At 53.9% G+C, this 10,373-nt stretch overlaps 1 protein-coding gene across 1 annotated transcript in view; it reads left to right on the top strand.

The window, feature by feature from the left end:
• Positions 1-10,373, top strand: part of ZSWIM4 (zinc finger SWIM-type containing 4) — a 34,609-nt gene that overhangs the window by 4,136 nt on the left and 20,100 nt on the right. The window contains exons 3-6 of the mRNA XM_037727515.1: positions 551-662; positions 3,065-3,530; positions 5,899-6,157; positions 7,487-7,837. Of these exons, the coding sequence (XP_037583443.1) occupies positions 551-662; positions 3,065-3,530; positions 5,899-6,157; positions 7,487-7,837 (1,188 nt within the window). The remainder of the gene's footprint in view (positions 1-550; positions 663-3,064; positions 3,531-5,898; positions 6,158-7,486; positions 7,838-10,373) is intronic.

Raw genomic sequence — 10,373 nt, 5'->3', positions numbered from 1 at the left:
TTTTTTGAGACAGTCTTGCTCTGTTACCCAGGCTGGAGCGCAGTAACACAATCTCAGCTCACTGTAGCCTCTACCTCCTGGGTTCAAGTGTTTCTCCTACCTCAGCCTCTCAAGTAGCTGGGACTACAGGCGCCTGCCACCATGCCTGGCTAGTTTTTTGTATTTTTAGTAGAGACACGGGGTTCCACCATGTTGGCCAGGCTGGTCTCGAACTCCTGGGCTCAAGCGATCCTCCTGCCTCAGCCTCCCAAAGCACTGAGATTACAGGCATGACCCACCAGGACGAGCCACGTAGGATCAGCTATGAGGGCTGGTCTCAGACATCAGGCTAAGAAAACGCAAAGGCTGCAGAGATTGGGGGAGATGCAATGAGAGCAGTGGAAAGGCCTTAGACCTCAGGCAGCTGGACCCAGAAGGGGACCAGTAGAGGCTGAGCCAGAAACTAAGTGAGGCCTGGGACTCCAGAGCTCCAGCAGCAGCAGGCCACTTCTCCCAGCTGGAAGCAGGGGCTGGGTCAGGATAACCGTCTGTGGGCTCTGTGGCACCTTAGATCCCCTGTGCTGGGACGTGGCCTGGCTGACTGCAGGCTTCCAGCAACCTCCAGCAGGTATGAGGAAGCCATCTCCCTGCATGACCCAGTCTGGGCCCGAGCTGCCCAACCAGTCAGATAAGCCTGGCACTGGGCTGCCCAGGGGCCAGGGAGGGGCATGGGGGAGTGAATGAGAGACCTGGCCCCTGGCTCACTTCATCGGCCACTCGCCCCTGAGCAGCACAGGCCTTTGCCATCTTCTCAGGAAATTGAGGAGTTCCTGAAGCCCTGGCCATATTCATGGTAACCCAACGACTCAGAAAACCACCTTTGGTATCATGGCTGGGATACTGTTATTCATAATGAAAATCGGAGCAAGTGTTGGGCAGGGCGTAGGTGGCTCCCGCCTGTAATCCCAGCACTTTGGGAGGCCAAGGTGAGCAGATCACGAGGTCAGGAGTTCAAGTCCAGCCTGGCCAACATGGTGAAATTCCGTTTCTACTAAAAATAGAAAAATTAGCCAGGCATGATGGTACACACCTGTAATTCCAGCTACTCGGGAGGCTGAGGCAGGAGAACTGCTTGAACCAGGGAAGTAGAGGTTGCAGTGAGCCGAGATGGCGCCACTGCACTCCAGCCTGGGTGACAGAGCAAAACTCCATCTCAGAAAAAAAAAANGATGGATGGATGGATGGATGGATGCATGGGTGGATGCATGGGTGGATGGATAGATGGATGCATGGACAGATGCATGGATGGATGGATGGATGCATTGATGCATGGATGGTTGGATGGTTGCATGGATGGGTGGATGGGTGGATGGGTGGATGAGTGGATGGATGGTTGGATGGATGGATGCATGGATGGATGGATGGATGGATGCATGGATGCATGGATGGATGCATGGGTAGATGCATGGGTGGATGGATGGATGGATGCATGGATGGATGCATGGACAGATGTATGGATGGATGGATGCATTGATGCATGGATGGTTGGATGGATGGGTGTATGGGTGGATGAGTGGATGGATGGATGGATGGATGGATGGATGGGTGGATGAGTGGATGGATAGATGGGTGGATGGATGGATGGGTGGCTGGGTGGATGAGTGGATGGATGGATGGGTGGATGAGTGGATGGATGGATGGATGGATGGGTGGATGGATGGATGGATGGATGGGTGAATGAGTGGATGGATTGGTGGATGGGTGGATGGATGGATGGTTGGATGAATAGGTGGATGAGTGGATGGATGGATGGTTGGATGGGTGGATGGATGGGTGAGTAGATGGGTGGGTGGGTGCATGGGTAGGTGGGTGGATGAATGGATGGGTGTGTGGGTACGTTGTGTTTCAGGTGAGATAGATGAATGGATTGGAGGGATGTTGTATTAGTCTGTTCTCACCTGCCATAAAGACATACCTGAAAATGGGTAATTATAAAGAAAACAGACTTAGTTGGCTCATGGTTCTGGGGGCTACACAGGCATCTGCATCTGGGGAGGCCTCAGGAAACTTAAAATCATGGCAGAAGGCAAAAGAGAAGCGAACACATCACATGGCTGGCAGGAGAGAGAGGGCAAAGGCAAAGGGGGAGATGCTACACACTTTCAAACAACCAGATTTCATAAGAACTCTATCATGAGGTAGCACTAAGGGGATGGTGCTAAACCATTAGAAACCATCCCGATGATCCAGTCACCTCCCTCCAGACCCCACTTCCAACACTGGGGATCGTAATTCAACATGAGATTTGGGTGCAGACACAGAGCTAAATCGTATCAGATGACCAAGTGGATGAATGAGCAGAGGGATGAATGAGCTAGTCATGTTTAGGACAAGATGGATGGACAGAAGGAGGGATGGATGGATGGATAAATAGATAAACAGATGGCCAGGTGGGATGGACAAGCAGATGGGTAGGTGTTTAGGTGGGATGGATGGAACTTTGGAATGGGTTGGGTGACCTGGAAGAATAGATGGGCAGGCCGGGCGCAGTGGCTCACACCTGTAATCTCAGCACTTTGGGAAGCCAAAGTGGGCGGATCACCGGAGGTCAGGAGTTCGAGACCAGCCTGACCAACACAGTGAAACCCTGTCTCTACTAAAAATACAAAAAAGGTGGCTGCGTGTGGGCTAGGCGCAGTAGCTCACACCTGTAATCCCAGCACTTTGGGTGGCTGAGGCGGACGGATCACAAGGTCAGGAGATCAAGACCATCCTGGCCAACATGGTGAAACCCCGACTCTACTAAAATACAAAAAAATTAGCCAGGCGTGGTGGCAAGCGCCTGTAATCCCAGCTACTCGGGAAGCTAAGGCAGGGGAATTGTGTGAACCCGGGCAGCGCAGGTTGCAGTGAGCTGAGATCAGGCCTCTGCATTCCAGCTTGGCAACAGAGCAAGACTCTGTCTAAAAAAAAAAAAAAAAAAAAGGCAGAGAGAGTGAAGTGACTTACACTAGGTTGCTCAGCTGGGCTTTGCAAATGGGTCTTGCTGTGCACCACAAACTCTGCCTGTCTCGGGATGACACAGACGGGACAGTTTGGCTTTGACCTTAGGATTCCACCTGAGCGGGAACATCCGCGAGCCGGGGGGCCCTGGAGAGCCCGAACGCCTCTACCACGTCTCCATCAGCTTTGATCGCTGCAAGATCACCTCCGTGAGCTGCGGCTGTGACAACCGCGACCTCTTCTACTGCGCCCACGTGGTAGCCCTGTCCCTGTACCGCATCCGGCACGCCCGCCAGGTGGAGCTACGGCTGCCCATCTCAGAAACGCTCTCCCAGATGAACCGGGACCAGCTGCAGAAGTTCGTGCAGTACCTCATCAGCGCTCACCACACTGAGGTGCTGCCCACCGCCCAGCGCTTGGCTGATGAGATCCTCCTGCTGGGCTCGGAGATCAATTTGGTGCATGGTAAGGGCACTCCACCCCGGGGGTCCAGTGGGGAGAGGACGCCGCGGCCCACAGCCACGCCACTTGCTGAGTGTCCTGCATGGGTCACTGAATGAGGGGAAGCTGGGTGGGGGCGGAACGGCAGAAAAACCAGCCATAGCCTGCATCATCTGAAGTCACCCACCTAGCAAATGGCAGATCCCAGATATCATTTGGCCACAGAACAGATGAGTAGTTGCAAATCAGCCTACAGGCAAGGGCGGGAGGGGAGAGCCTGCATTAGAGGGCAAGTGGGAGGTCTGGCCCCAGGGCTGGGGGGGGTCGATCTGGAGCAGCCTGGGTGTGGGAGGAAGAGGGCGTGAAGGTAATGTGGGACATTTGTGGGTGTCAGAGGTGTTATGGGTGAGGGGATACACCAGGAGGGGTGGTGAGGACTGGGAGGGTTTGGGGGGCTCTAAGGGGCTTGCATTGTCTATCTCGGATGGGGGAAGATGAGTAGTGGGTGGAGGCATACATGGATGATGGAGGGTGGTGCTGGGTGGGCATGGAAAGTGCTCGTGATTGGCCAGGCACGGTGACTCACACCTGTAATGCGAGCACTTTGGGAGGCCGAGGTAGGCAGATCAGTTGACATCAGGAGTTCGAGACCAGCCAGCCAACATGGCAAAACCCTGTCTCTACTAAAATACAAAAATTAGCCAGCGTGGTGGGGGGGCGCCTGTAGTTCCAGCTACTCAGGAGGCTGAGGTGGGAGAATCGCTTGAACCCAGGAGGTGGAGGTTGCTGTGAATCGAGATCACACCACTGCACTCCAGCCTGGGAGACAAAGTGAGACCCTGTCTCCAAAAAAAAAAAGAAAAAATAACAAGTGTTCACAATCAGGCACTGGGGCAACTGATGGTGTGGAAAAATGAATGGGGTGGGTGAGATTATTTTGTTTTATTTTTTGACACGGAGTCTTCCTCTGTCACCCAAGCTGGAGTGCAGTGGCGCGATCTCGGCTCACTGCAACCTTTGCCTCCTGGGTTCAAGCAATTCTCTTGTCTCAGCCTCCCGAGTAGCTGGGATGACAGACACATGCCATCATGCTGGCTCATTTTTGTAGAGACAGGGTTTCACCATGATGGCCAGGCTGGTCTTGAACTCCTGACCTCAGGTGATCCACCTGCCTCAGCCTCCCAAAGTGCTGGGATTACAGGCGTGAGCCACCAAGCCTGTCCTGGATGGGATATTAAGTATGCCATTAGGTGAGTAGGAATTAGAAGCTGGGTTTGGTGGCTCATGCCTGTATTTCCAGCATTTTGGGAGGCTGAGGAGGGAGGATCACTTGAAACCAGCAGTTCAAGACCAGCCTGGGCAACATAGTGAGACCTCCTCTCTACAAAAAATAAACACAAGGAGCTGGGCGTAGTGGCACATGCCTGTATGTAGTTATCTGGGAAGCTGAGATGGGAGGATCACGAGCCTGGGAGATAAAGGACGCAGTCAGCTATGATCGCTCCACACTCCACTCCAACCTGATGACAGACTGAGACCCTGACTCAAAAAAATAAAAAAGGAAGGCCGGAATTGGTGGTGATGGTGATTGGAGGTGAGGATGGGTGGTTGGTTGGGGAGGCCTTCGACTAGTGAGGTTAAAGTGGACTGAGGGGTGGACAGATGAGGTTAATGAAAGGGCCCATGGGTAACTGGATTGGGAGTGAGTTGATGGACAAATGGAAGGTTCATATGTGAGGATCGGCATGGTGGGTGGGCCGAGTTGGGCACTTTGCGTAGGGTGGATGGATGGATGAATGGGATGATGGGTGTTTTGAGAGGTACATATGAACGGATGGTTTGATGATGAATGGTTGATTTGATGGAAGAATAGAGAGTTAGGGTTAGTTGTTGGGTTGGTGGAGAGTGTACTTGTGTGAGTCGATGGATGAATGGGAGGTGGGTATCATGAGTGGTTAGTTCACTTGGACTGGAAAGTTAAAAGGGGTGAGTGGACACGTGGATCAATAAGGTGAGTACATACATGGGTAGGGGGTGGGAATTATGGGTAGGGTGGATGATGGACTGATGGGGTAGGTGGTTCTGTAAGGGGTATGAGTGTGTGGATGAGCTGATATGGGGGACATGGGCAGGTAGAGAGAGACTGGCATGCCTTGAGTGGGGTGGATGAGTAGGTGGTGCTTCAGGTGATGGATGAGTAAACAGATGGGTGGGTGTTGTTTTGAGTGGGATGGGTAAATGGATGGGTGGATGNGACAGGGTTTCACCATGTTGGCCAGGCTGGTCTCAAACTCCTGACCTCAGGTAATCCGCCTGCCTCAGCCTCCCTAAGTGCTGGGATTACAGGTGTGAGCCACTGCGCCTGGCCCTCTAATCCCAACAGTCGCGTTACGGCTCTGTGCCCCAGTTTGCTTGCCTGTAAGGTGCAAAAGCTATGCACTGCAACTTCTGAGGGCCAAGGTGAAGGGTTAGCAGATCATCACCTGGCACAGAGTGGGCACTGTGGAAGTGTGTGCTGCTGCTGCCGCTGTTGGCAGGAATATTAAGGCTGCCCCTGCCTCCTCAGGGGCCCTGTGGGTTTGCGTCGTCCTGAGCCCCCACTGCAAACCAGAGGAAAGGGCAGGCTGGCTCCAGCTGCTCAGCAGGTGGGACAAGCTCGACGTGTGCCCACTGGAAGAGGGCAACTACTCCTTCGACAGCTCCAGCCTGCAGCCCACGGTGGCCCCCAGCCCAGGTAGGAGAGAAGGGTCTTTACCATGTACCCCCAAAACCATCACCACTAACTATGGCCCCACTTCCCATCATAGTGCTCTTCCCAGGAGAGAGAGGGAATGGGGCAGAGCAATGTGGACCCCAGTCCTTGGCTGTTCTCCCAGGACTAATCCCAACTTGTCCAGCCCAAAGAGAGTGAGTGCTGAGGGCAGGAGCAATGGCAGCCCAAGTGGGCAAGTGAAGTAAAATACTTAAAGCACCTGCAGTCCTGGGCTGGTCTCCTGGCTTGGCCTCTTACTAGCTATGGGAGCAAAGAGGGTGAGAAAGGAAAAAAAGACAGGAGGAATCAAACAGAAGGGGAAAGTGAGATATGGAGGAGGGAGACACAAGTGAAGAGAGGCAGAGTTGGATGGAGAGAGGAAGAGAGGCGGAGAAGACAGGAGGGAAGAGAGAGAGAGATCGAGGAGGGAGGGAAAGAAAAATAGCAAGCACAGGCCGGGCGTCGTGCCTCACACCTGTAATCCCAGCACTTTGGGAGGCAAAGAGGGGCAGATCGCTTGAGGCCAGGAGTGCACGACCAGCCAGAGCAACATGGTGAGACCTCGTCTCTATAAAAAACACAAAAATTAACCATGTGCAGTGGCACGCGCCTGGAGTCCCAGGCAGGAGGCTGAGGTGGGAGAATCGCTTGAGCCTGGGAGGCAGAGGTTGCAGTGAGCAGAGGTCGTACCACTGCACTCCAGACTGGGCGACAGAGCGAGACCCTGTCACAAAAAAAAAGAAGAAAAATAGCAAGTAGGAAGAGAGACAGGCAGTTAGTTGCTCAACCTGAGTGTTTTCCAACCATATGATGGGGCTATAATAGCCCCTAACACATACACACATCCTTTTTTTTTTTTTGAGACAATCTTGCTCTGTCACCCAAGCTGGAGTGCAGTGACGCGATCTTGGCTCACTGCAACCTCCGCCTCCCAGGTTCAGGCGATTCTCATGCCTCAGCCTCCTGAGCAGCTGGGACTACAGGCGTGCACCATCATTCCAGGGTTACTTTTAGTAGATGGGGTGTCACCATGTTGGCCAGGCTGGTCTCAAACTCCTGGCCTCAGGTGATCCTCCCACCTCGGCCTCCCAAAGTGCTGGGATTACAGGTGTGAGCCACCATGCCCAGCCCACGCAGCCATCTTTGAAGGTCTTTGAAGGTATCTTTCAAGGACTGGGGAGATGATATATGCCCATAGCTTTGCCCAGGCCTAACCCCAAGTTGGCACGTGGTGGGGCAAGCTGGCCATGGCTCAACTGCTCTAGGGACCCCCCTCCCCGCCACTGGGCCATGTTGGGTGCCTCTCTACAGGCTCGGAGGAAGAGGAAGTGGTGGCAGCCACAAGTCCCCGCTACACGGTGTTTGGCCGCGCCTTGCTGGCTGGAGAGCTGCACTGGAATGACGCCCACCTGCAGAGGATCCTGGCCAGTGACTCCTACAGCTGCAGCCTTACAGGCAGTGTGGGTGGGGACAAACCAACTTTCGACCCCCAGGGCCGCCCACTCTGGCTGGGAGAACCTTTCCCCACCGCCTGCGCCCGTGTGGACACCCTGCGTGCCCATGGATACCCCCGCCAGGCCCTGCGGCTGGCAAGTGCCGTCGTCAACACGCTCCGACTGCAGCTTCGGCATCAGCTAGAGAGCTACAAGCAGCAGAAGAAAGGTGAGCACGAATACGGTCTGCCTGAGCCGTGCACGGGGACTCGCACCTGTGATCCCAGCTCATTGGGAGGCCGAGGTGGGAGGATCGCTTGAGGCACCAGTTCAGCATCAGCCTGGGCAACATAGTTAGACACTGTCTTTACAAAAACCAAAAAAAAAAAAAAAAAAAAAAATTAGCTGGGTGTCGTGGCTCACACCTGTAGTTCCAGCTACTCTGGAGGCTGAGGCAGGAGGATCACTTGAGCCCAGGAGTTCAAGGCTGCAGTGAGCTATGACTGTGCCACTGCACTCTAACCTGGGTGACAGAGCAAGACCTCGTCTCTTAAAAAATAGTTAATTAGGCTGGATGTGGCGGCTCACGCCTATAATCCCAGCACTTTGGGAGCCTGAGGCGGGTGGATCATGAGGTCAGNAATGGACGCTCTCTCTCCCCAACCCAACTCCAGCCCCAGCCTCAGCTTCCTTTCCTCCGCGCAGGCGCCCCAGACCCCACCGCAGGCGCAGGAATCGAAGACGCCAACTGCTGGCACCTGGACGAGGAGCAGATCCAGGAGCAGGTGAAGCAGCTGCTGTCCAACGGCGGCTACTACGGGGCCAGCCAGCAGCTGCGCTCCATGTTCAGCAAGGTGCTGTGCGGGCCGGTGGGGGGCGTGGGGTGCAGAAGGCCCCGCGGGCGCCCCACCCCTTCCTCACCACCCTGTCCCCGGCGCAGGTGCGGGAGATGCTGCGAATGCGGGACTCCAACGGGGCGCGCATGCTGATCCTCATGACCGAGCAGTTTCTGCAGGACCCGCGCCTGGCCCTATGGCAGCAACAGGGCACGGGCATGACGGACAAGTGCAGGCAGCTCTGGGACGAGCTGGGTGAGGCCTGAACCCCGGTGCGTGGTGGACACTGGGACTTCAGCTCCCATGGGGGCTGGCTCACTCCGAGATTAGGGTCTGTCCCCTGAATCCTCCCTCCGTTCATTTGGCAAACATTTATCAGCGCCTCTAATGTGCCAGCCATGGTACTGGGCACTGGTGGTCCCACAGAGAACGAGACACAGAAATCCTGTTCACATGAAACTGACATCTGACAGGAAGCACAGGCAATCAAATGTCATTGGCCCACGGGCTGATTCACATGTACACACGTTTTCTTTTTCTGAGAGAGGGTCTCACTCTGTTGCCCAGGCTGGAGTGCAGTGGCACGATCTTGGCTCCCTGCAACCTCTGCCTCTTGGGCTCAAAGTGATTCTATACTGCAACCTCCCAAGCAGCTCAGACTACAGGCGCCCACCGCCACATCCCGCTAATTTTTTATTTTTTTCAAGAGATAGGGGCTCACTATATTGCCAAGGCTGGTCTTGAACTCTTGGGCCCAAGCAATCCTCTCGCCCCAGCCTCCCAAAGTGCTAGGGTGACATCCAGCCCACATGTTTTGTTTTTTCTCTTTTCTTTTTGTTTTTTGAGATGGAGTTTTGCTCTTGTTGCCCAGGCTAGAGTGCAATGGCACAATCTCAGCTCACCACAACCTCCACCTCCTGGGTTCAAGCGATTCTCCCACCTCAGCCTCCCAAGTAGCTGGGATTGTAGGCACGCGCCACCACACCCGGCTAATTTTGTATTTTTAGTAGAGACAAGGTTTCTCCAAGTTGATTAGGCTGGTCTTGAACTCCCGACCTCAGGTGATCTGCCTGCCTTGGTCTCCAAAGGTGCTGGGATTACAGGTGTGAGCCACCATGCCTGGCCCCGCCCACATGTTTTCTTTCTTTTCTTTTTTTTAGAGCCGTGATCTTGCTGTGTGCCCAGGCTGAAGTGCAGTGGCACAATCATGGCTCACTGTAACCTCAAATTCTTGAGCTCAAGTGATCCTCTGGCCTTGGCCTCACAAAGTGCTGAGATTACAGATGTGAGCCACTGCACCAAGACATGTGTTTTCTACAACAGCCACAGAGTTAATGTTATTCAGCCCTGCAGGCCATTTGGTCTCTGTCATGATGACCTAACTCTGTTCATTATAGTAGAAAAAGCAGCCACAGACATATATACCAAATGGGCACGGTGGGATTCCAATAAAACTTTATTTAATACCTGGGAGGCCAGGCGCAGTGGCTCACAATTGTAATCCCAGCACTTTGAGGGGCTGAGTTAGGGGGATCACTTGGGCCCCGGAGGTCGAGGCTGCAGTGAGCCATGATGGCCACTGCATTCCAGCCCGGGAAACACAGCAAGACCGTGTCTCAACAAACAACAAAAAAAGGTGCTTGGCACCGTGCCGGGCACCTGTACTACCAACTACTTGGAAGGCTGAGGCAGGAGGATCGCTTGAGCCCAAGAGTTCGCGTCCAGCTTGGACAACATAGTGAGACCCTGTCTCAAAATTTTTTTAAACCCTGCTTATTTGTGGATACTTATGTATTTATTTGAATTTTACATTATTTCTGCAAGTTGCAAAATATTCTTTTGGTTTTATTTCCCGACTATTTAAAAATGGAAAAACAGGCCGGGCACAGTGGCTCACACCTGTAATCCCAGCACTCTGAGAGGCCGAGG

This window comes from Cebus imitator, unplaced genomic scaffold (genome assembly GCF_001604975.1).
Source record: "Cebus imitator isolate Cc_AM_T3 unplaced genomic scaffold, Cebus_imitator-1.0 Scaffold234, whole genome shotgun sequence".
NCBI lineage: Eukaryota > Metazoa > Chordata > Mammalia > Primates > Cebidae > Cebus > Cebus imitator.
The sequence above is the reverse complement of the archived record's forward strand: the minus strand, read 5'-3'. Positions and strand labels throughout refer to the sequence as shown.